Genomic DNA, 26,959 nt, shown 5'->3' with positions numbered 1-26,959 from the left:
TAATAATAATAATAATAATAATAATAATAAAAGAAGAAGAAGAAGAAAAAGAAGAAGAAGAAGAATTTGTTCAAAAGAATAATGATGCAGTCTACATCATTTAGGCTTCTTCAGTGACATGACATTTCTTCTAATTAGGTTAGTTCAGTCTCGAACTAACGAGACACGTTTCTTGTGTTTTCTGAGATATTTTGCAACTCTCTAGAGGGAATTTGAGGTCAACATATGTGAGTTTGAATCATTTGAAAACGTACTAATGTATTGAAAACGTACTAATGTATAGAATGTGTAGCCTAGTGCTTGAATTGTCAAGGAAATAAATAATGCTATCCTATAAGTGGTTGGGGACATAATGTTCGTACTTCTCATTACTATATTTATCTCGAGGGATAATGAGGTTTGAAGTTTTTGTCCACACTGAAAAATATATAATGGCATAATATTAAAATTGGGTTATTTGGAAACATACACACACTGGCGATATTGACAGAGAATCGATATAATTCCTTTTGTAAGGGAGAGGAAGCCTGTATTGAGGCTTAACGAGGTACTCCTAAGCCAGCTATCTTACACAGGAATGTAACCCACAAGTGAGTCTTGTGTACCCAAGTGAGTCACAGGGACGTTAGAATTTTAGAAAAAACTTTTTCAGTGTCAGAGTAGTTAGTAAATGGAATACACTAGGCAGTGATGTGGTGGAGGCTGACTCCATACAGTTTCAAATGTAAATATGATAGAGCCCAGTAGGCTCAGGACCCTGTACACCAGTTGAGAGGCGGGTCCAAAGAGGCAAAGCTTAACCCTCGCAAGCACAACCAGGTCAGTACAACAGTTGCCTAGCTCCTGGGTACCTATTTTACCGGCAGGTGAACAGAGGTATCAGGGGAAAGAAAACTTGCCCAACCATTTCTGTTTTGCCCGGGAATTGAACCCGGGGTCACTCGTCTGTGAGCCGAGGACGGAGACCACTTTGTATACAAAAGCTTGTTACAGGTAAGCCTACGGCATTATAAATACATAGGCGTATCTAGGCTATGTATGAAGTACAATTGCCTTAATTCAAAACAAATTATAAAATATATCACTTCTGACTCATGATAAAAACTGCCTAATTCTTTTTTTTTTTTTTTTTTTGCAAATGATGGCTTAAATTCGATAGTCAGGATATGGTAATGATGATATAGCTAGGCCTACTGCTAATTATATGAGTAATATATATGTAATATATGTCGAGGCGTGGTCACTAGTGGAGCAATATATAATCATTATCACTATATATATAGAATAATAATTAGTATTACTTATTATTATTCAACTCATATTAATAACTAATAAAACTAATTATAATGACACTTGTAATAAGCTTCTCCAAGTTCAAATAATACACCCTAAATCTGCATTAAAAATGACTCAATTTGACATATATAATTACAGTTGAGTACGCCTTAACAACCCTTCATGTAATTTGCGGTCATCGTCTCAAGTCAGTCCTAACACAACAGTAAAACACTATCAAGATTGTCATGAAACACAAGACATAATTACCAGAGCATTATCATAGCAGCAACACAAGAGTTATTAAGATAGAGAACACGAAGAGGGGATGATAAATGTTATTAAATATATGTTATAAGGGAGAGGTTGAGGAGCGAGTATATAAGCTTTAAGTCCGTGAGAATTAGAGGAGGACGTCGAGCAGCGCCATGTCTGAGTCGTGTAAGTATTTCGTCCTTTTTGGCCTTGTATTTAACTAGGATGTGAGCGACGGAGGGTCGGAGCGTGCGAGGGAAGTTACAGCGGTGCCGGTGGGTGTAAGGAAGTGGCGGTAAGTTACGGTGTGACAAGAGGTAAGTTTAATATAAGGTGTGGGGCGTGGTCACCTGTGGCGCCGCAGATGGTCGCTCATCAACTCTCACGCTATGGAAGTGTTGATTGTTGTGTTGTCCTGCGGTGGAGACACGTGGTGATGATTTAGAAGGAGTGGTTTGGTTCATCTACAGGCTAACGAGAGGATGACATGTATGTAATTGTTGTATATTGTGTATAAACAATGGGGAGCGGCTGGGTGGAAGAATGTGGTGGGTTTTCTCTCTCGCCGGAATGACGACCGTTCTCTGTGGTGAGGCGGCGGGAGAACTATACCAATCACAGCACTCCTTAATTTATTTATTTATTTATTTATATATATACAAGAAGGTATATTGGAATTGTGAGGATACATAGCATAGTAATAACATTCTTGTAAAGCCACTAGTACGCGCAGCGTTTCGAGCAGTAATTGGCAATTAATTGGCTTGACTTTTTGCCATGGTTCTGGACAAGAAGCCTAAAAGTCTTAAAAGTGTGTTCTCTTGGCCATCTACCGTTCTTACCCAGAATGCAACCCACAACGGGACCAAAGACGGGATCTTTAGGCGGGACCAAAGAGCCAGAGCTCAACCCCCGCAAGCACAACTAGGTGAGTATAAATATTGCCTCATTATACCTGTTTATTGCTGGGGGGATAGAGGTATCAGGAGAAAGGACACGTGCTGATGCAAACGTCTCCGTTGTTTGCTGGACCTGAGTCCGTGATCTTTCCCTGGTAGACTGACGGTGTTGAGGGCACAATGGGTTATTGTATTTGAGGTTATGGTTGTTAAGTGGTACATTGTTGCTAAACCCAGAACACGCACAGCGTCTCTGGCAAGTCGGTAAACTAATACAGAATTTGAAGTTTACATTGGAAACTTGATGTCAATTTTTTTTTTAAGGTGCAAGATGAACAGTCAATCTTTAATGGTTGAAGGGATATCCTTGTATAGAGAGTTTACTTTGGTCTTGTTATAGTTGTTAAGTTTTTTTTCATGCCCGAAACGCTTTGCGTAATAGTGGCTTTAGGCATTGTACGTACTAGCTCTACCTATAAGTCAACCAATCTTTGTAAAAATTTCTTGTATGTATGTACCTTACCTAAATAAACATTTATTTATTTATTTATTTTAAAATTTTGCCCCGAGGGGCGAGTTTATTGGGCAGCGCCACTCATCTTGTGAGTGGACACACCGCTATAGTGACAGTATTGGGCAGCGCCACTCATCTTGTGAGTGGACACACCGCCATAGTGACAGTATTGGGCAGCGCCACTCACCTTGTGAGTGGACACACCGCCATAGTGACAGTATTGGGCAGCGCCACTCACCTTGTGAGTGGACACACCGCCATAGTGACAGTATTGGGCAGCGCCACTCATCTTGTGAGTGGACACACCGCCATAGTGACAGTATTGGGCAGCGCCACTCACCTTGTGAGTGGACACACCGCCATAGTGACAGTATTGGGCAGCGCCACTCACCTTGTGAGTGGACACACCGCCATAGTGACAGTATTGGGCAGCGTCACTCATCCTGTGAGTGGACACACCGCCATAGTGACAGTATTGGGCAGCGCCACTCATCTTGTGAGTGGACACACCGCCATAGTGACAGTATTGGGCAGCGCCACTCATCTTGTGAGTGGACACACCGCCATAGTGACAGTATTGGGCAGCGTCACTCATCCTGTGAGTGGACACACCGCCATAGTGACAGTATTGGGCAGCGCCACTCATCTTGTGAGTGGACACACCGCCATAGTGACAGTATTGGGCAGCGCCACTCATCTTGTGAGTGGACACACCGCCATAGTGACAGTATTGGGCAGCGCCACTCATCTTGTGAGTGGACACACCGCCATAGTGACAGTATTGGGCAGCGCCACTCATCTTGTGAGTGGACACACCGCCATAGTGACAGTATTGGGCAGCGCCACTCATCTTGTGAGTGGACACACCGCCATAGTGACAGTATTGGGCAGCGTCACTCATCCTGTGAGTGGACACACCGCCATAGTGACAGTATTGGGCAGTGCCACTCATCTTGTGAGTGGACACACCGCCATAGTGACAGTATTGGGCAGCGCCACTCATCTTGTGAGTGGACATACCGCCATAGTTGTTATAGTTGTGTCTGCTAATTATTGCTGGGTGATGCGGTAATTAGGCCCCATACACAGATATTGTAAGTTAGGGATAAATTATGCAGTAATATAGTAGGAGAAACGGAGTTTGTGGGTGACGTGGTATAATTTTGTTTTAAGGCTTTCATCTGTTTTGAATTTGGCTTTCTAACATTAAGTATCCTAAGCAGGTATTAACTTAGAAAATGGCCTAAGCAGGTATTAACTTAGAAAATGGCCTAAGCAGGTATTGACTTAGAAAATGGCCTAAGCAGGTATTGACTTAGAAAATGGCCTAAGCAGGTATTGACTTAGAAAATGGCCTAAGCAGGTATTGACTTAGAAAATGGCATAAGCAGGTATTGACTTAGAAAATGGCCTAGCAGATATTAACTTAGAAAATGGCCTAAGCAGGTATTGACTTAGAAAATGGCCTAATCAGGTATTGACTTAGAAAATGGCCTAGCAGATATTAACTTAGAAAATGGCCTTAGCAGATATTGACTTAGAAAATGGCCTAAACAGGTATTGACTTAGAAAATGGCCTTAGCAGATATTGACTTAGAAAATGTCCTAAGCAGGTATTGACTTAGAAAATGGCCTTAGCAGATATTGACTTAGAAAATGGCCTTAGCAGATATTGACTTAGAAAATGGCCTAAGCAAGTATTGACTTAGAAAATGGCCTAGCAGATATTAACTTAGAAAATGTCCTAAAGAAGTATTGACTTGCATGTATTTAATTTGTATAATTTTGTTTCATTTTAGTTATATATTATGCACCCCATACCCAAACTGTACACGGGATAGGTATAGGGTGCATAATAAATGAAATGGGGAAAAAATTGTATGATTACTTAATAATATCTGGGAAATCAAAGGATTCTGGATAAATAAGGTCAATGTATAATTACTGGATAATGCATGTTCACTATACTGTATTTATAATTGATAATGGGGGATAAGACTTATGATAACAAAGGGATGATCAAAGCATTAAATAATAAGCATGATAATGGATAATTAATAATTGATAATTTAGACAATGGATAAACTACGATAAAAGTTTGTAGATTACAAGGATAGAGGATAATGATAATTGATAAAATAATCACGGTATACTGGATAAATAAGGATAATGAGGATAATCGTGTTGTCGATTTTTTTGTCTAAACAAATGAGCATCGCATGAGTCCACCGCTGATCTAATTCTCACAGATGTGGGAGACGGGGCGTAGTAGGCTACGCTGGGCAAGTCACATCGTCCCCCTTGGTCTCAGTCGCATTAGAATATCTTACATTCCAACCAAGTAGCTATTTACCGAGCCGTACGTGAGAAATGTCGCGCCCAGCTATCAAGGAAGAGTCGGCAGGGAATCAGTTCCAACACCCTTCGTCAAATGGATTCAGTGAGCATATTGAGAATGTATTTGGGATTTCAGATTCAGTGCAAGACGTTTGGTAATCTCTTGCTATGGTAAAGTGTTACTCTTGCCACCTCATATAAAATGCAACTATTCTGCAAGCAAATAGGTGCGTGCTTAATCTTTAAATAATAATAATAAGAAAAATAATACTCTTGTAGGCTAATGCAGTGACCCGTTTTCTTTGTTCCGAAGTGTGGACTGATCGCATCAAGTCTTGAATTTTTCTGACAATTGGAGTTTTGGGGTTGCAGTGAGAGGATAATGGGGGAAATGGTATAGGCTTCCTTCGTGGCCATGTTGCTATACAGTGTGTTCGGTAGAAACAGCTCAGGTTTGTCCTGTAAACAGTTTTTATAAATTAAAAATCATAGAGGCTAGCAGACGTTATATATGATTGTTCTTTTAATCAGCTGTTAATTTTGGAGATCGTAATTGAGACTTGCAAGTAGTGGGCATGAACAGGTGGTTATATAGATAGAGAATATAGAGAATAGGTTATATAGTCCTATCTTGAGGTTATCTTGAGATGATTTCGGGGCTTTAGTGTCCCCGCGGTCCCGGTCCTCGACCAGGCCTCCACCCCCAGGAAGCAGCCCGTGACAACTGACTAACACCCAGGTACCTATTTAGGCATAAGGTGAAAGAAACTCTGCCCATTGTTTCTCGTCGGCGCTCAGGATCGAACCCGGGACCACAGGATCACAAGTCCAGCGTGCTGTCCGCTCGGCCGACAGGCTCCCTAGGTAATAGTTCTCTCACGTACTGATCAAGGCCTCAGAACTCGGGTATTGTCTTATGCATAATTCAAGCACTGACCCGTCGTATGAGAGCTTCACACCCACTGGGCACACTTATCCAAGAGTGATGTTAGTTCCACGTTGAGTCAACGTTGAATGGACGTTGATCTTGGATATTGTATCCACTGGACTTGCTCGCCAACTGTAGCTTGGGTCAGTCTCCACTATAGTGAGCTTGTGGGTGACACGGGAAAATTATATTTTACACACCAACATTTTTTTTAACCATGTTTTCATGATTGGCGACACAACAGCCTTAGCAACTGAAGTCAGCTTCCAGCCAGAATTCGTCGGATTCATCAACATAGTATATAAATGAAATGACAGCCTACCAGCCAATGAAGACACTGAGGCAGCCGTTATTTCACAACTTATCTCTGTAGTGTGAGCTGTATTAAATTTGAGCAAATTCAGCCTGGTAAAGATTTGCATTATTGATATCGCGTTTATTTATACTAACAATTTGTGCATATAAATTTTGTATATAACATCGATTCAAAAATGAAATTCGAAAATGGAAATCGTGACTAACGCTTTTATCCTAGTATATAAAATTTAAAAAAATATATGATTACATTCCCTCAGTTGCCCCCCTTTTCCCAGGAAGGCTTACTGCGCATGCTCCGGCTGTATGTAAACAATGCTTCACATGTTTAGGATTTGTTTAGTGTTGCGTTGGCATTTTCTCCCCCTTCGTTCTGTGAATGCTGGCAGGAAGTTTTGTGAGTGATCATGTTCTGTGTTGCCGCTACTACTACATATGACTCGTCAACACTCATCCACTGCCTAAGATTGAAATGAGCGGGCCAGCCAAAGGCCGCGCAGGAATATTCGTAAAAAAAAAAAAAAAAATTTAGGCTACAGCAAGAAATTTATTACATTATCAGTCCTCATTCCTGTTTCTTGGCCTCTTGTTTATATATATATATATATATATATAATATATATATATATATATACTCCTTGAATACCATTCTCTACTTGCCTTCTTGATTTGTTTCTATTTAGCTTCCTCTCCCTTCACTACTGCTCCATTTTCTCCCTTTCATCACTTTCTCCTTTCCATTTGCTCTCTTCCCTCCCTCTCTCTCTCTCTCCCTCCTTCCTGCTCTTCCTCCCTCCTTCCCTTCCATTTGTAAATACGTGTTTTTGTGTATTTCCTTTGGTTTTAGAATTCGTTTTATCTTCACTTTCTTGCCGTGTTTTATTCCTTAGTCTTTCTCTTCTCCTCCTTCTCCCTATTCCTTATTCCTCGGTAGTCTTCCCCCTCTTCTACTTCTCTCATTAATTTTACAGTAATCCTTCTCCCCCTTCCCTTCCCCGTATTTTCCCTTCCATCATTCTCCTCCCCTCTCATTCTCTCCCCTTCGGATTTTATTTTTTTTGTTTTCCTTCTGCCTTCCCTTTTCTGCCGTTATTCTTCGTCTTGCACCCTCTCCTCTTTCTTTCTTTTGGGGTCTTCTTCTTCTTCCCATTCTAAGCTGTCTCACTTCTTCCCCTTTATCCATTTATCTTCCCATGCTTCTTCACATCATCCTCCCCTCTTCACATTACCTTTCTCTCTTTCCCTATCACTCTCCCTCTTCCTACCCTCGCTTTCCCCTCTCTTTTCCTTCGCCGTTCCCTTTCTACCCTCACCCCTTCTCTCTCTCTCTCTCTCTCTCTCTCTCTCTCTCTCTCTCTCTCTCTCTCTCTCTCTCTCTCTCTCTCACACCCCTCGACCCCCCTTGCGTGCTCTCTCTCTCTCTCTCTCTCTCTCTCTCTCTCTCTCTCTCTCTCTCTCTCTCTCTCACTCTCACCCTCACCCTCACCCTCACCCCTCGACCCCCCTTGCGTGCTTGTGCAAATGCAGCTCGCTTGCATGCACCTGTGTTGCCTTCTGCAACAAATATTGATTACCGGTGGCAGCGTACCACCAACATGCTGTCCACGTGCAACTGCGTTCAGAACGCGACGGTTCTTGCTTAGCTTGCAAACGCTTGCAAACGCTTGCAAACGCTTGCAACCCAAGTATATCCCTCTCTCCTCCCCTAACACGTGTAGAGGGGGCCCATGCCCCGACGTCAGTATTGCGGTGGTTTTATCCTTACGAATGCGTCGCATTTTTTTTTTTAACGAAGCGGATGATTACGTTATAAATGTGGCCTGTTAGGCGGGAGGATATGGGGCTACAGCAGTCAGAACTGTGTGGGGTTTGAGTCTCTAAGGGTTCAAAGGGGGGTTTAATTATTAATGGGTTAATGGGGGGTTTCAAAAGGGTTTAGGTGTTTATGGAGTAAGGAGGTGATTTGTTATAGGGTTCATTTCATCCTTACACGCAAATAATGGCGAGGAGTTTAATATAGTGAATAATTCGTAGAACAAATAATTCAGGGATTAGGGCTTATTGAAAGGTTTATTCGAAGGACTTATTGAAAGGCCAAAGTTTTAATTAAGCCTTAAAGGGTCCAGGTTTATTTAAATGAATGTAATAGTTGCTTTAGTGTCCAGAGCAAGGCTAACAGCCCTATTTTGTGACAAATGACTTCACCTAACTGCTTAATTAAGGCCACTCACCTGTGTCGTGTGACACTTTGAGATTACTTAGAAATGTGTGAAGGGGTAATTAAAGGGGTCAAGGATTATGTAAGAAGTTGTTAGATTCCGCTACTCGGGACAAGTTCCAAGTAGCACGGGCTATGGTGAGCCCGTAACTTACCTGGCACAGGAGCGGGGCAAGAAGCACGGGCTATGGTGAGCCCGTAGTGGACAGGAGATGTCTCCCGTCTATGATCCTGGGTTATCCACGTGTCTTTATATCGCACTGTTTCTGTCTGTCTGTTAGCCGCTGTGTGTGTGTTTCTGTGTGCGTTTGTAGAGGAGAGAGGTGAGGGAAAGGGAGAGAGAGAGAGAGAGAGAGGTGAGGGAAAGGGAGAGGAGAGAGAGAGAGAGGCACTGGGCGTACAGGCTGAGGGAGAGAAGGGTTGCAGTCTGATTGAATTGCTCTCCCCTCTGCTCTTCCCCCTCACTAGGTCTCTCTCTCTCTCTGCTACATTGTCTCCTCTCCATTCCCTTCTCCCCTCCCCTTCCTCTCCTTGTCTGGATCACCTCTCTACTGGCTGTTCACTCTTATCCTTGCCGATTCTCACTGTTTATCGTGACTCTCTCTCTCTCTCCCCTCTCTCTCTCTCCCCCCTCTCTCTCTCTCTCTCCCCCCTCTCTCTCTCTCTCTCCCCTCTCTCTCTCTCTCTCTCTCTCTCTCTCTCTCTCTCTCTCCCCCCTCTCTCTCTCTCTCTCCCCCCTCTCTCTCTCTCTCTCCCCTCTCTCTCTCTCTCTCTCTCTCTCTCTCTCTCTCCCTCCCTCTCTCCCTCTCCCTCGTACTCTGTGTCTCCTACACTTCCTGGCTACTGGCCCTAGTATTGATCCCAAATTCCCCCTGTCCACTATGGTTGGTGTTTTGTTGAGGTCTGGCACAGTAGGGGTCTCTGTAGACCCGAGAGGTCTTCTCTCCAACCTCTTGGACTGGACAGTAGAGCGACGGTCTCGCTTCCTGCAGGTCGGCGTTCAATCCCCCGTCCGTCCTCCCCCACAAGTGGTTGGGTATCATTTATTTATTTACCCCCCCCCCTCCCGTGTCCCATCGCAAATCCTAATTTTGATCGCTTTTAAGGGCTATGTAGTCGTAATGGCTTGGCGCTTTCTCCCGAAAGTTATATTTCATTATCTATGTCATTGGGTAACTCAGTCCATCCTAACCCTGTGCAAGGTAACTCAGTTCAACCTAACCCAGTCCAACCTAACCCTGTTCAATCCAACCCTGTCCAACCTAACCTAACTTAACTCAGTCTATCGTAGTGAAACATAATGAAAGGCAGATGATATATTTGGGCCGTATAACAAAGCACTTTCTTGAACTGCTGTAATCTGGAACTAAGTTAGTATGGGTGGGGGGGGGATACAGGGGCCAGATTCACGAAAGCACTTACGCAAGCACCTACGAACCTGTCCATCTTTGCTCAATCTTTGGCGGCATTGCTTACAATTATTAAACAGTTAATGAGCTCCGAAGCACCAGGAGGCTGTATAGAACAATAACAACAGTTGATTGGCAAGTTTTCAGGCTTGTAAAACTGTTTATTAATAAATGTAACCCAAGCCGTCAAAGATTGAGGAAAGATGTACACGTTCGTAAGTGCTTGCGTAACTGCTTCGTGAATCTGGCCCCTGGGACAGCGCTGCACGACTCTGTCACAAACAACCTGTTTGATCCACACACCCGTGGATCTCCTGCTGCTGGGCCGCCCTGTGTTTCCTCGCTTTAAAACACCGGCATTAGAGAGAGAGAGAAAAAAACATGAAATTGCTTATATATATTTTTTAAGAGGTGTTTTTAGTTGGATGGTGTGCGGAGCTGAGCTTTTCTTGCTTGTTTGTCTTGCTTGTTTTCTTTGTTTGCACCTGTGTTTGTTCCAGCGGGACGCTCTGTGCTGAACTTTTGAACAAGAAAATAGGAAATATTTACAAGGAAAGTGTGCCTGGGGGCATGAGAGAGAGAGAGAGACAGACAGCGACAGACAGACAGAGACACAGTGAGTGTGAGAGAGAGAGAGACACACACACACAGACAGACAGAGACAGAGTGAGAGAGACAGACAGACAAACAGACAGACAGACTCGTACTTCACAACATAATATCGCATCTCCACATCGATTATCGTACACTTACAACCATTATCATCCCCCACATAAACAATTATTGTACCTCCACACCCAGGCGTTTCGAACACACATCAAATCGTAAGTCATTTTGCACCATTGCACACAAGATATATACATATATCGTACACATATCGTCCGTTCAGGGGGAAATGAACGCGTCCGAACCCTAATCTAAACTGACAGTATCTCAGTCTAACCTAAAACTGCACATTATCCTCTGAAATGAACAACAGAATGTCGTTAGATAATATGGCTTTTGACAACAGAATGAGCAACAGAATGTCGTGGGATAATATGGCTTTTGAATCATTGGACGGTGAACCTAGTTGTATCTGTGTCTCCATGGGTTCTTGCTCCCTATGTATTTGACAGCGTACGCATATTCCGCCAGTGCTTATCATGTTTGGGTGTGTGCCTCCTGTGTTGGTCTCGTATACTCGCTCCCAGATTTTTCTGAGTCCTGTAGTTGTTGTTTCCTGGTGGTGGAGATGCCTCCCGGTCGCCTGTCTTCCCTGTCCCATCTTCATTACCTTGCATTTGTTGGGGTTGACTTCCAGCAACCATTTGTGTGTGTGTGTGTTGTAAACTTATGAGATGCGATGAATTACTACCTAAAGAGAGGAAGGTTAGGTTAGGTTAGGTTACATTTCAAGGTCAGACCTCTCTGACTCTGGTAAACTGTTTACAGTCACTGTGTGCAGTGACTGTAAACTGACTGTCAAGCGCCTGTGTTTCTGTCACTGTCTGTCTCTCTCTCTCTATATATATATATCTCGATATCTTTATTTCTTTCTATATCTCTCTATCTCTTTCTATCTCTGTAAATATATCTCTCTATCTCTATAGCTCTCCATATCTCTCTTTCTATCTCTCTATCTCTCCATATCTCTCTTTCTATGTCTCTATCTCACCATATCTCTCTCACTCTCACATTGCAATAAGCAATGTTCAAATTTCCAAGTGTCATCGCGCACCAGAGTCAGCTTTGAGTCTAGAAATGATCGTACATCCCCCAACAATTATTGTTTCCCGCCCTTTGACATCTGTTGGTGGACTGTTTACATCCTCCATTTTCTTTTGATTCCTGTTTTCTTGTACTTGTCTTGTAATTTGTTGCTGACCTTGTTCTTGATATAATTTTTTTTCCTGTTGTAATCTCAATATTAGAGGAGAATCGTAAGGCATTAGATTATCACGAGCGGGAAAAGGCGCGGTCCAGGAGCTAATACTCAACCCTGCTAGCAGAACGTGGAGCTATATATAGCTTGGTGAGTACATGGACCCGAGTGCCTCATCCTTCCAGAAGTTGGAGGATGAACTTCAGCATTCTCTGAAATCCCAAGCCTAAGGATTTCCCATGGGAAATTTTCCCTAGGAAAAGGATTTTCCTATTTCCTAGGGGTTTTTCCTTAGCCCCAAGAAATCAATAACCGCTGGAAAGCATTTCACCAACGCACGACAAATATTGAGGGAGGGGAGCCGTGGTGGGGGACACATTGGCGCACAGGCTATCCTGTCGACACATAAACTGAGGTATAGGTGTTCGAAATGGGCACTAGATGGCGTGGAGGGTCTTGGGTAGTGCCCACAACGGAGATATATAATACCCTAGGGCATAGGGGGGTAGGTGGGGGGGGGGATTGGGGGGAGGGTAGGTAGTGTGTGCTTGGGGGAGAAGGAGGGAGGGGGGGGGGAGTAATGGGTACTCTTAAGGGAAGGGGGGGGGGGAAGAGGGTAATTGGTAATGGGTAATTATCTTCTTGATAAGACAGTACTATATGTGACTATGTGAAGGTTCATATAAATAGCCACATGATGGCCTAAGTATAAACTAGAATTTGTTATGTTTATTCTATAGTCCAGTGCAAAATAAAGCTGAAAATCAATATATATATTTATATAAATTCATGTGATTGATATATATATATATATATATTTATATAGTAAGATGGGGGGGGGGTTAAATTATATTTGCATTCAATAGTTTATTGTAATGTCATTTAATGTTTTAATGTATCGGTGCTGTGGTGTTGGCTCAAGTTAATGGAGGGATTTTATGTGTGGCAGCGCTCCTTCTGAGGAGAGGAACCCCTTCCTCGTAACTCTTCTACTGATTGGTCTCTCCTCTACCACCACTACCACTACTACCACCACTACCACTACTACCACCACCACTACCACCACCACTACCACCACCACTACCACCACCACCACTACCACCACTACCACCACTACTACCACCACCACCACTACCACTACTACCACTACTACAACTACTACCACCATTACCACCACCACTACCACCACTACCACCACTACTACCACCACCACCACTACCACTACTACCACTACTACAACTACTACCACCATTACCACCACCACTACCACCACTACCACCACTACTACCACCACTACCACCACCACTACCACCACTACTACCACCACTATCACCTCAACCACTACCAACACTTCCACCATCACTGCCTTACCCTTAGATGGCTTGCTCGGCCGGTTGGCCTACCCTATGATTCAATCCTAGTTATCTATTGGCTGTGTTGGAGGATAACGTCGGGTTATCAGCGGATGACGAGTCGCGGAGATAACAAGACTTGTGACATCAGTGTCACGATGCAGAGATTACAACAACAGGGAGGAACAAACCAGAAATAAGAGTCGATTAAGGGGCCTCGTAGCCTGGTGGATAGCGCGCAGGACTCGTAATTCTGTGGCGCGGGTTCGATTCCCGCACGAGGCAGAAACAAATGGGCAAAGTTTCTTTCACCCTGAATGCCCCTGTTACCTAGCAGTAAATAGGTACCTGGGAGTTAGTCAGCTGTCACGGGCTGCTTCCTGGGGGTGGAGGTCTGGTCGAGGACCGGGCCGCGGGGACACTAAAAAGCCCCGAAATCATCTCAAGATAACCCTCAAGATAACCTCATAAGCAGCGTCTGGGATGCTCCCGGACGCAGGTTCGAATCCTCGCCACGGCCCTTGTTCACTTGTTCAGAAATAGAGATCTTGATTTGAGTTACAGGATAGACGTAATGAAATCAACAGGTAGATAGACTGAACTTCTGACTGGAATGACCAGATAGATGTAATAGAATCAGTAGCCAAATTGAGTGAAATTCTAATACAAATTGCAATCACACAGGTAACAGAGGTGCATTGCAGGATTGAGTAATAGAAATTTCCAGATGGGTGCCCTCAGGAATGCCATTGCAATCTTACATGTTGTTGTTGTTGTTTCAAATTTAGCTACTCAGAACGACGTGTCCATGTAGCACGGGCTATGGCGAGCCCGTAATCTTGCAATACGTGCAATAGTATATTAAGGTCACAGGATAGTCAGATGTGGTTTGGAATCATCAATATTCGATTGACAAATGGCTTTCAATCAACTGGGGGATCAATTGTTGGGTTGGTGCATATCATTAGCCAGGAATCAGGTTGATTGGTAGTTTAGAATCACTTAAGAATGAATTATATGGTAGTTTGGGATTGTTACAATCGTATAGTCTGTAATCAGGATTCAATCGGTTAATAACCACTGAGACCAGATTCACAAAGCACTTACGCAAGTACTGTACGAACGTGTACATCTTTCCTCAATCTTTGACGGCTTGGGTTACATTTATTAAACAGTTTGCAAGCATGAAAACTTGCCAATCAACTGTTGTTATTGTTATAAACAGCCTCCTGGTGCTTCGGAGCTCATTAACTGTTTAATAATTGTAAACAAAGCCGCCAAAGATCGAGAAAAGATGTACAGGTTGGTAAGTGCCTGCGTAACTGCTTCGTGAATCTGGCCCCAGGGGGGGGGGGGTATGAGGTAGGACAAGGGTTGGTTGGTAGTCGGGTAAATTGTAGGATTTGGAAGGATTTTGTACCACTCTGTGACCCTGTGGTCGCACACGCACGCACGTACACACCTATACACGTACACACACACGCACTGTGTGCGTGTGGAGGCTGACTCCATACACAGTTTCAAATGTAGATATGATAGAGCCCAGTAGGCTCAGGAATCTGTACACACCAGTTGATTGAGACAGTTGAGAGGCGGGACCAAAGAGCCAGAGCTCAACCCCCCGCCAGCACAATTAGGTGAGTACAATTAGGTAAGTACAGACACATATGTGCTCTCTCTCTCTCTCTCTCTCTCTCTCTCTCTCTCTCTCTCTCTCTCTCTCTCTCTCTCTCTCTCTCTCTCTCTCTCTCTCTCTCTTTTATCCTCAATAACCCATTTTCCCTTTACAAAGTTATTTTTCCATTTACACTCTTTTTTTTCTCATTTCCATTTATTCTTTCTTGTTCGTTCTTCCTCTCTCCTTCCTCCTTTTCTTTATCAGCATCGCTTCTGTCTGATTTACCTACATGCATTTTGCTTTTCTCCTCCGCCCTTGCTACCTATACCTATAATAGGTTAAGTAATAATTGTAATTACGAAGCAATAAGGTGCTTATCTTAACATACTAAGAAGGTTAGGTAAGGTCGGTGTTTTCTATGAAGCTTTTACAGGTAAAATAGTATGTTTAGTATGTCACATATGCACGTATTTAATAAGTCAATATTGACTATACGAAAGTGCGAGAACGGGTTGTGCTCTGCTCCTCACCTTTCTCAACTGAGCGTCTCTGCTTTACTCTCTTCTCCATCTTTCTCCTGTGTCTTCTCTCCTCCTCCTCCTCCTCCTCCTCCTCCTCCTTCCTCTGTACTTGACCCTGCCTGTTTTAAATGATACTTCGACCGTGCGGTAAGTGGATGAGATGGGGGGTTGATGGTTTGAGAGAGGTGGTTGTGTATTTAGTGGGGGGAGTGTGGGTAAGGGTGTAGGGGGAAGGGAAGGGAAGGGAAGGGTAAGGAAGGGTTGTCGTGTGATGGGGAAAGTGTAGGTTGTGACAGAAATTGAAATAAGTTTATTGAGGTAAAATTACACAGAAAGGGATGAGGTAGCTCAAGCTATTCTCACCCCGTTCAGTACATCGTGTTAATACATACATACACACACATCACAAACAATAAACATATTACCAAACATTCTGAGAGATAAACATCTACATTTCCTTTGTGTTAGGTTTATCAAATTACTTCAACATGCGGGTCTAGCATGTCTGAAGTTGATGAAATGTATCCGTGGTTAATAACGCTAGTATTCATCTATTTGTGCTTGTTGGGGGGTTGAGCTCTGGCTCGTTGGTCCCAGCTCTCGACTGTCAATCAACTGGTGTAGGGATTGCTGAGCCTACTGGGCTCTGTCATATGAAGGGTCGTCGTCCCTTCAACTTCTAGTGTGTGGTCTGGTCAACATACTTCAGCCACGTTATTGTGACTCATCGCCTGCATATGTATCATATCTACATACATGTGGTGTTGGGTACATGTAGGTCTTACGCTTGTCTTGTGTTAGCTTTTATTATTATGTGAATGGCTTCGTTGTATTATTATTATTATTTCCATTAAATTTTTTTCGGCTTTCGTAATGTGTTGCTGCTTATGCTGGACATTTTTTTTTATCTTTGTATTTTCTCTCGGTGCCCATTGTAAGTATGTCTAGATCATGTCCCCTCTCTGTTTATATTTATTTGTGAAAGTTGTGTGTACCTGACTCTTGTCTGTGTTGCACTTTGAGGGAAGGTTATATGTAGTGTGGAGGGTCTCTCTCTCTCTCTCTCTCTCTCTCTCTCTCTCTCTCTCTCTCTCTCTCTCTCTCTCTCTCTCTCTCTCTCTCTCTCTCTCTCTCTCTCTCCCTCCCTTTTACAGCTGCTAAAAAAATAAGACTTTATCAAAATCCTCAGATTAGGCAAAATTGTAATTAATTTTGTCAATAAAGATGTTAATAATAATAATAATATGCTAAATAACCAACAAACATTTTAGAATACTTGGCATCCATCAGTTTTTCTCTACCAAGTGTGATATCTTTCCTATGAATCACTAAATGACTCTTCTATATCCCCCACGACTGAGGTCTCCCAAGATAAGAAAGTTTTCTCATTCTCTGTGTTGCTCTTGTAATTCTCATCGGAAATTTCCATAGTATTATTATCATATTCTGGTATAATTTTTTATCTCCATCACCGCAACATCTTTTGTACTTCTGCTTTGATTATGTCCTGTTGATATAATTATGACAGACAGATAGAGAGAGAGAGACAGAGAGAGAGCATGGGGGGGGGGGAATGGTGCATGGTGACGTCACGTGACAGACAGGTGTGTCATGCATGACACTTTTCTTCATGACGGTCCAAAAATTCTCGAGGAAGATACATCAGGAGGATACATATCCATGGTTCATGCCCATGCATACCAGGGGGGGTCACTAGTGATTAAATCGTATGTCTACACACACACACACACACACACACACACACACACACACACACACACACACACACACACACACACACACACACACATACACATATATCCTGTTGCTAATACATGTCAACGCCCTCACAGGGTACTTTATCTTTTATATCAACGTTTGCTGGTGTAAAGTTAATGAGAATGATAAGAGGGGGAGGACTGAAGAGATGGGGCGGGAATTATCAGGCGCCAATCCATAACGACTCTATATAGAGCATCTGGAAGGGGTCACGATTTGGGATGGGACGGAGGGAAAGAGATGGGACGAAGGGAAAGAGATGGGACGGAGGGGAAAGAGATGGGACGGAGGTGAAAGAGATGGGACGGAGGGGAAAGAGATGGGACGGAGGGGAAAGAGATGGGACGGAGGTGAAAGAGATGGGACGGAGGGAAAGAGATGGGACGAAGGGAAAGAGATGGGACGAAGGGAAAGAGATGGGACGGAGGGGAAAGAGATGGGACGGAGGGGAAAGAGATGGGACGGAGGTGAAAGAGATGGGACGGAGGGAAAGAGATGGGACGAAGGGAAAGAGATGGGACGAAGGGAAAGAGATGGGACGGAGGGGAAAGAGATGGGACGGAGGGAAAAGAGATGGGACAGAGGGGAAAGAGATGGGACGAAGGGAAAGAGATGGGACGGAGGGGAAAGAGATGGGACGAAGGGAAAGAGATGGGACGGAGGGAAAGAGATGGGACGAAGGGAAAGAGATGGGACGGAGGGGAAAGAGATGGGACGGAGGGAAAGAGATGGGACGAAGGGAAAGAGATGGGACGGAGGGGAAAGAGATGGGACGGAGGGGAAAGAGATGGGACGGAGGGAAAGAGATGGGACGCTTCCATGTACTTCAATACGAACTACACTCTCCAAAGGCCGTCAGTTAATAGCTCCTGGATGTTAAACCCCAGACAAATGTAAACATTTGTAAATATGTAAATGTAAATAAAATGTAAATAAAAGAGGCATAGAGGCAGGAATAAGATAATGGGAAGGAAAAATGCTCGTCAGACATTAAAAATAAAAAGATCTAGGAGTGAACCCACCCACCCACCGGGCTTATCATCACTCGCAGGCTCACATCAATACGGTAACATCAGCGGCGTATGCAAAGTTGGTGAAACACACACACATGGACCAAGAACCCTACAGTACGGTATATCACTTTAACCCCGCCGAATCCAGATGAAAAAAAATCTCAGGGACATTGGGGGGGGGATGGGATGACAAGCCGCTGGCTTCTTGTACTCGTCGAAGCCACAAGATAGTAACCCTCAGGTAAATTCAGGTAAATGCTAAAATACGTAAATAAATCCTGATATGGACTTGTAGTACTGAGTAAAGCTGGAGATATGATAAAGGTTATACATTCCAGTTATCCGACTTGTTCTGTATGAACCTTCAGTTATTCGACTTGTTCTATATACACCTCCAGTTATCCGGCTTGTTCTATATACATCTCCAGTTATCCGGATTGTTCTATATACATCTCCATTTATCCGGTTTGTTCTATATACATCTCCAGTTATCCGGATTGTTTTATATACATCTTCAGTTATCCGACTTGTTCTATATACATCTCCAGTTATCCGGATTGTTCCATATACATATTTGCAGCAATATGCAACTCCATATAGTTACATATATACAACTATATGTATATAGTTGTAAATTCAACCTAAAATCGAATCCCGGGAGCTGAAACTCGACCCCGGCAAACCATGAGCTAGATACACTAACCTACAGAAAATTACAGCCAGAGTTTGGGCTAAACTATTAGAATTGGGCAGACATATGGCTGTTAGAGTTTAACGTCAGCACGTGTAAGGTAATGGAGCCGAGAAGGAATCTATGCCAACATGAAAAGCCATTACATAACCCGGAAAGATAAATGGAGGTGAACAAATCCACAAGGGCCGTGACGAGGATTCGAACCTGCGTCCGGGAGCATCCCAGACGCTGCCCTTAATCGACTGAGTTTGTGGATGTATAATGAGAGTGGAGGTAATTCCAACACTTGAAACTACATTTTCAGCCTTTTTAACCTTAAATAAAGTCTATTTCAAGATAATTTATTCATAATTTATATTATAAATAATTTATTATTTAATTTATTATTTAAGCCTATACTAGAGTACATCGCACCGGCCTGGAATCTGCTCCGTATGAAACGAAGACTGAATAAATGAAGAGGTTTGCAACAAGATTAACCCCAAGACTTAAGAAGGTTAAGCTCTTGAGAGGTTATGATCACGGCATACAAGATACCCTGAGAAATATGCAAGGGGGTATAATGAAAGCCTCTGTAATTGGAGAGAAAATAGGCACAAAAACATGGAATTTGAAATCGGAAGTGAGTTGAAATATAAGGAAATACTTGTACCCTGTACGAGTGATAAAACAGGTGGAATGCAGTGGAAGAAGTTGTAGAAGCCACCTCTTTTAAAAAAAAATATAAGGTCATATTCGTCAAAGAATTATAACGTTAGATTAGTTATATTTTAGCGCATAGGGTCCAAGAAGGCGGGCTAGAGGACGGGCCAGAGGACGGGCCAGAGGACGGGCCAGAGGACGGGCCAGAGGGCGGGCCAGAGGACGGGCCAGAGGACGGGCCAGAGGACGGGCCAGAGGACGGGCCAGAGGACGGGCCAGACGGACGGGCCAGACGGACGGGCCAGAGGACGGGCCAGAGGACGGGCCAGAGGACGGGCCAGAGGGACGGGCCAGAGGGACGGGCCAGAGGACGGGCCAGAGGACGGGCCAGAGGACGGGCCAGAGGACGGGCCAGAGGACGGGCCAGAGGGCGGGCCAGGAAGACCTAGGGTTCACTTTCCAGTAGTGACCTTTGGGTACTCACTGGTAGGCGAATACCGAGAGGTAAGGGTGAACCATCTCTTCAAGTCAGCTGCTGCTGCTGCTGACGCTGCTGCCTCCTGACCTGTCAGCGTGCGGGAGGAGGGTGTGTGTGTGTGGGGGGGGGGGTGTGCTGACTCCCTCCCCCCTCTGACCTGATAGTCAAAACACTCCGCTCAGTTCTGCACCTCACCTGGGGACTTTTGCTTAGGTCTTATCACTTACAAGTTGGCAGATAGCACGGATATGTGAGCGTGTGCCGAAGGAGTAAGAGAGAGAGAGAGAGAGAGAGAGAGAGAGAGAGAGAGAGAGAGAGAGAGAGAGAGAGAGAGAGAGAGAGAGGGAAGAGGGTCAGGAACAAGAGAAGTGAGGCAGACAGGAGGTTGGAGGCACCTTGAGGCAGCTAGGAGTCTACAGAGGGAGCCACCGGTGATGTATATAATATAGGAAGTCTAGACAAAGTTGGCCATTTTTGTCCCCCTCTTTTGCGACACTTTTTCTCACAGGTTGGACACGGCGACGGGATATATGTTGCTTTACTCTTTGTTTTTGTCTTGAACTTTGTACATGTTTAGTGGCTTTGTGGCTGAGGTGGTTGGGCTCTGGCTCTTTGGTCCCGCCTCTCAACCGTCAATCATATCTACACTTGAAACTGTGTATGGAGTCAGCCTCCACCACATCACTGCCTAATGCATTCCATTTGTCAACCACTCTGACACTAAAAAAAAGTTGTGTGTGTGTGTGAGTGCGCGCGCGTGTGTGTGTGTGTATGTGTGTACTCACCTAGTACTCACCTAGTTGTGCTTGCGGGGGTTGAGCTCTGGCTCTTTGGTCCCGCCTCTCAACTGTCAATCAACAGGTGTACAGGTTCCTGAGCCTATTGGGCTCTATCATATCTACACTTGAAACTGTGTATGGAGTCAGCCTCCACCACATCACTGCCTAATGCATTCCAGTGTGTGTGTGTGTGTGTGTGTGTGTACACCATTACATTACCATCTGCTCAACTCCGTGTCACACCGTGTAATAAACTGGTTAATGTGGCTATTGCCACATCTCCACAGTGCCACAAATATTACTATTGCCACACCCTTGCCTGGCGGAGGACACGAGGTGCACCTCCACAGGTACTCATCACTCGAGAGGCTCTTCCTCCAAGGCCTTCACACCATTCCGTTAACATTGCGACGTATATCTAGGAGGCCTGGTCGACGACCGGGCCGCGGGGACGCTAAGCCCCGGAAGCACCTCAAGGTAAGGTACCTAAAATAGAGAGAGCACCGTAATATGGACGTTATCTTGAGGTTATCTTGAGATGATTTCGGGGCTTAGCGTCCCCGCGGCCCGGTCCTCGACCAGGCCTCCTTTCTGTTAAACACCCCCCCCCCACCCCCCCAAAGAAGCAGCCCGTGACAGCTGACTAACTCCCAGGTACCTATTTACTGCTAGGTAACAGGGTAATAAGTGTTTACAATTATTAAACATATCGCAAGTTCTCCGTGTAGACTTTTTTCAGAGTTCTGATTGTCGTAACCGTGTCCCTGAGAGCCGCCATCGTTTAGTGCCCTCGACGGGAATAGGAAGCCGGCGGCTTGTCAATGGTCCTCCTACCCCCTGCCCTCCCCCATTGTTTCTGTGGATTTGTCCTGCTGGATTATACTCCAAATCCAATATTTATTGCTTTTACGCCGGGCCGCGGAGACATTGATCCCAGAAAGCGAGAAAAGACACACGAAAGGTAGATTGATGATTGATGAAGATTAAGCCACCCAAGAGGTGGCACGGGCATGAATAGCCCGTAAGTGGTGGCCCTTTCGAGCCATTATCAGTATCAAAAGATGATACTGGAGATCTGTGGAGGCGCAACTGCACCCTGCGTGACGGGAGATGTCTCCCGGACCAAGTGGTGACCAAATGGTGACGAAAGGTAGGTAGACATTTCTCATTACCGCAGATTATGTCTTTGGAATATCACTAATTCAGATTTATCTTTTGCTGAGAGTACATAGTTAACCCGGATGGTGAGAGCCGGCTGTGTTGCCGAGCAACCCGTTCTCGCACTTTCGTACAGTCAATATTGACTTATTAAATAAGTGCATATGTGACATACTAATTTATTGTGAATATTTTAGTTTACCTTGAAAAGCTTCATAGAAAACACCGACCTCACCTAACCTTCTTAGTATGTTAAGATAAGCATCTTATTGCTTCGTAATTACAATTATTACTTAACCTATACCGTTGATAGGTTAAGTAATAATTAAGAAGCAATAAGATGCTTATCTTAACATACTAAGAAGGTTAGGTGAGGTCGGTGTTTTCTATGAAGCTTTTCAAGGTAAACTAAAATATTCACAATAAATTAGTATGTCACATATGCACTTATTTAATAAGTCAATATTGACTGTACGAAAGTGCGAGAACGGTGGCGAGAGTGAGCCTGATGGCTTGACGAAGGTCCACGGGTTGGGTCCTTCACCCTCAGGAGCCCCACACTTCCCTGATCGCCCGCCGGAGGGCTGCGGGTTGTGTCCTGGTCCCCGGCGTCCACTCCAGTGCCTCCAAAGTGCCTCTCTGGACCCATTGCCAAGATTGGCATCTCCTCGGGGACCTAAACTTCCAACTTGAAGACACAACTGCTTCCTTTAAACTGCTTGGGGCTGCTACTGTTTCTGTACGGGGGGGGGGGTGTTGTAGACAACTTCTGTCCGCCCAATCGCTACAGTACTTCAGTCCCCCCCCCCCTCCCTCACTTCCCAAATAAGCCTTGGATATATATATTTTAACTTTCTAGATGATTTGTTTTCCCATTACGGGGGGTTCGATGCTTGAGCTGCATATTAGAAGGTTGGTCTTATGTATGTTGTGTACGGAGATTCGAAGGGATTGGTCATGGGTTATATGAAGCAACTCGTCCTGCTAATTGAACCTTGCGTTTTGACGTATACTCTACCTAAGGTCAAATATTTTGGTTATGGTGGTGACGGTGGTGGCACTGATGGTGGACGGTGGTGGCACTGATGGTGGATGGTGGTGGCACTGATGGTGACGGTGGTGGCACTGATGGTGATGGTGGTGGCACTGATGGTGACGGTGGTGGCACTGATGGTGATGGTGGTGGCACTGATGGTGGATGGTGGTGGCACTGATGGTGACGGTGGTGGCACTGATGGTGATGGTGGTGGCACTGATGGTGGACGGTGGTGGCACTGATGGTGACGGTGGTGGCACTGATGGTGGACGGTGGTGGCACTGATGGTGGATGGTGGTGGCACTGATGGTGACGGTGGTGTAACGGGGGGTGGGGGAAATAGCTCTATCTTGTCCATTATTCCACCCCCCAGTTAACTAACGAGGCCGGGGGAAACAGCTCTCTCTAGTCCGTTATCCCGTCCCCAGTTAGCTAACTATTCTAGAGCACCCTCCAGAGTTCCTAAGGCAACCTCTCTCGTTCAACACCTTGTAAACTAGGTATTTGACTACCAAGGTGCTAAGACTACAAGGCGTCGTAACTGGATCAGCTACCCGAAACTCTAGAGAGAACTCTAGAATACAGAATCACTGCCACAAACGTATAAGAGAAAACGAAAGGAAAGAAATGAATAGTGAAGTAATTAGTGAGGGTTTGGGGTGAGAGGCAGAGAGGTGGGAGGGGCAAGGAGGGTCATTAGTTGAAAGTGAGAGTTTAGAGAAGGGTGGAGGGAGAGGTGTAGATAGGTAGAAGTAGAAGAGTAGATAGTATAAGTAGAAGAGTAGATAGTAGAAGACGAAATGCTGCCACCATCCATTCATGATCATTACATACAAGACAAGGAATGGAACTTGCCTGTATCACAAAATTCTCAAAAGATGTTATCAAGAGATCATTATTAGTATGGTCCCATCTTTATCATGTACTCATTCTAAACCATGAAACCAGTAACTACAGAGGCTTTCTCACCTCAACTCAAAATCTCTAGGGAACAAAGTTAAACACAATTTAAATAATAAATTCATAATTATATTTCACATGAAGTATCATAATTTAGCAATTCAATTAAAATGTTCCAGTTTAATATGCAAAGTGAGTCATCATCCAAGAATTCGAGAACCCTACAACTTGACTGCCCCTGATCATCACACAACATATGTAAACACGACCAAGTCACCTTACTGTTCACTCACCGAGGACTGAGTCTAAGTTGAATAGAGAGGGGGGGGGGTCTGTAGCTTGACAGAGACTGTCTCGCCCCTGCCGCCCGACAGCCTCCCTGCTAGGGACGTCGTCTCAGCTCTCCTGGCTCGTGTGCTGTTCTGTCTCGTTAATGCTTCATGCTGGATAGCTCTCCGAGTTTATATTGGGGAACCTAGTAGCTAACTCCGCCCACAAGTAGATAGCCTCCGGCACTACCAAGCCACTCCTTAAACGTCGGCATGTTTGAAGGCTACCCGGCTCCAATTATACGCTTAGCGGAAGCAAGGTGAAATTATCATGATCTGACCTCAGGTCACTTGGGGTCATTAACGGTTAGAGGTGTGAGATCTCAGGCAGACAACTGGCGCCTCTCAGATCCTTGTCTGTGACTCGTGTACTCTATATATATTTTAAATAAACTAACCCAAACACTTTTACAGTGTTACATCTCCCCTTCTCCCCGAAAATAAAGTTTTTGCAACACTGCTAAAGCAAGCTAGCTGTGTGCGACAACTTTATTAACGAAAAGAATACATCCTAGCTAAACAAATATACATCATCCTACTCTAAAAAATGAAATATGTAGACAGACGTCCATTGTCTCTGGCTGGGCGACGTCACTGCTTGGTCTTGTAGATAATCCTGTACCACATTTCTTCAACACAACTGCCTCCGTCGCTTCTCCGTCGTTAACGCACAACAACCCTTGGTCAACCCGAAAGCCGTTACTACTTGAACTGCGCACAGGACCGTGGAATTCGGTTGTCCCAGCTGATCTGTAATTGGCCCTACGTCAGTCACCATGAGAGACGTATATTGGGGTTCTTCACAGCTATAGGGACTACAAGTTTCGAGACCTTCATATAGTTGCCAACAGTAGAAATCCCATCCTACTCTTCTTCCTCCCTGTTGCTCCAGCCCGCCTCCTTCAGAGAGCTACTTCTGACAGCCAAATCAAGTCCGCATGACACAGGAAGAATCACTCAACAGAGCAACATGCTTGTAGGAGGGGCGGCCAGTTAAGGCAAACAATCCTGTCTTGCAATTACGCTCCATGCAATGATGCTGATACCAGCAAGGGACACAGGCATCGTGTCTCACTCAGCTTGTCTTATCTCCTTCTTCTTCTTTCTTCTTTCTTCTCTCTTCCTTCTTCCCTCTTCTTTCTTCTCTCTTCTTTCTTCTCTCTTCCTCCTCCCATGGGTCTTTGACAAGCGACCTGGGGTCCATTGGGGTCCGTCCGTCCTGGGGTCCATCCTGGGTAGACCGATGTTGGTGGTACAGACTGGAGTCGTTGTTGCTCCTCTTCCATCTTTACTGGGTCGTCTGGGGTCGTCTGCAGAACGACCTGGGGTCCACTGGGTAGACCAATGTTGACCGACCGAGAGGGCTGCATCTTGGGGTCCCCTGGGGTGGTGATGGTGGTGGAGCCGTGACCTCCAGGTAGTGGGCTGGTCGTGGTGGTGGTGATTAACGCCCGTGAGTGTGGTACACAGCAGCCGTCTCCCTCTTTTGTATGTGCGTCTCTCCTCTCTTCTGGCTCCCACCTGTGGGTGAACAGAAAGGCGACAATATCGTGCTCCCAAGATATGTTATGTGACCCTGTAGTTTGTATAGGGTTACACAGTCCAGTTATACCGCTCTCCTCCTGGCAACAACTACACTTAAATTTTTTTAAAATAAGCCAATTAACACTGAATGATACTGACTTGGTGGAACATAAGACAGTAACAGAGGAAAGTTAGAGAAGAGAGAGTAAGATCGTCACTACTTTTAACTTGTCACAAAAAAATCAATACTAATAGACCAAACACTAGCCTAAACTTAACTGTACCGTTCCTAATCTTAAGTACATAATTAACCATTACTCCCACCCTTAACCTACAGCCACCTACGTGACCCAGAGTGTTTCCCTAGCTTCTCCGCCGGTAAACAACTCCAAACTGTTGCCACCCCTGTGACCAGACTATCTAACGTCGAGCGTCCCCAACGTGAAGTCTACTGACATACTAGTCCACACTAGCATGCTGTACAATACCAGTACACCTCGGGTTATTGCGTTCAAATGGAGTAAAACAGTCGATCGCAATAATCTGAGCAGAACCACCACTAAATTCTACTTAAGAACTACACCTGCCACTCCCCACTGACCTGGAGACCAGCGGTGGCTGGGTGTCCCCGTGGGACATGCGAGGTCACCTGTCACACTCAGCTGACCTGCACTACCAACACCGCTAAGTTCCCAAATCGCCAAATCTTATTACTAACATAAATCACTACACACGCAAGTTCTGGTGAACATTCCCTGAACACCACAAAACTCACAAAATCACTAAACACAACACCAGAGAATCACTATCTCCTAACCTGAAAAAAGTTCGCTAACTCGCGAATATTAAACACCTGTCAAGATCTCCCTGATAGCGCCTGAGCGGCAAAAAGACACGTGGGACTGAACAATGTTAAAAGAACACCAATACCTTAAACATTGTTCAACACCGCTTCCATCATTGTAACGGGGAAGGGGTGGGGGAAATAGCTCTATCTTGTCCATTATTCCACCCCCCAGTTAACTAACGAGGCCGGGGGAAACAGCTCTCTCTAGTCCGTTATCCCGTCCCCAGTTAGCTAACTATTCTAGAGCACCCTCCAGAGTTCCTAAGGCAACCTCT

At 44.7% G+C, this 26,959-nt stretch overlaps 1 protein-coding gene across 1 annotated transcript in view; it reads left to right on the top strand.

Moving 5' to 3' along the window:
* The first annotated feature begins 1,647 nt into the window (after positions 1-1,647).
* Positions 1,648-26,959, top strand: part of LOC123759020 (uncharacterized) — a 151,494-nt gene continuing 126,182 nt past the window's right edge. The window contains exon 1 of the mRNA XM_069324865.1: positions 1,648-1,716. Coding sequence (XP_069180966.1) covers positions 1,704-1,716 — 13 coding nt within the window. The 5' untranslated portion in view covers positions 1,648-1,703. The remainder of the gene's footprint in view (positions 1,717-26,959) is intronic.

Source organism: Procambarus clarkii, chromosome 15 (genome assembly GCF_040958095.1).
Source record: "Procambarus clarkii isolate CNS0578487 chromosome 15, FALCON_Pclarkii_2.0, whole genome shotgun sequence".
Classification (NCBI taxonomy): Eukaryota; Metazoa; Arthropoda; class Malacostraca; order Decapoda; family Cambaridae; genus Procambarus; species Procambarus clarkii.
This window is presented reverse-complemented; position numbering and strand designations above follow the sequence as displayed.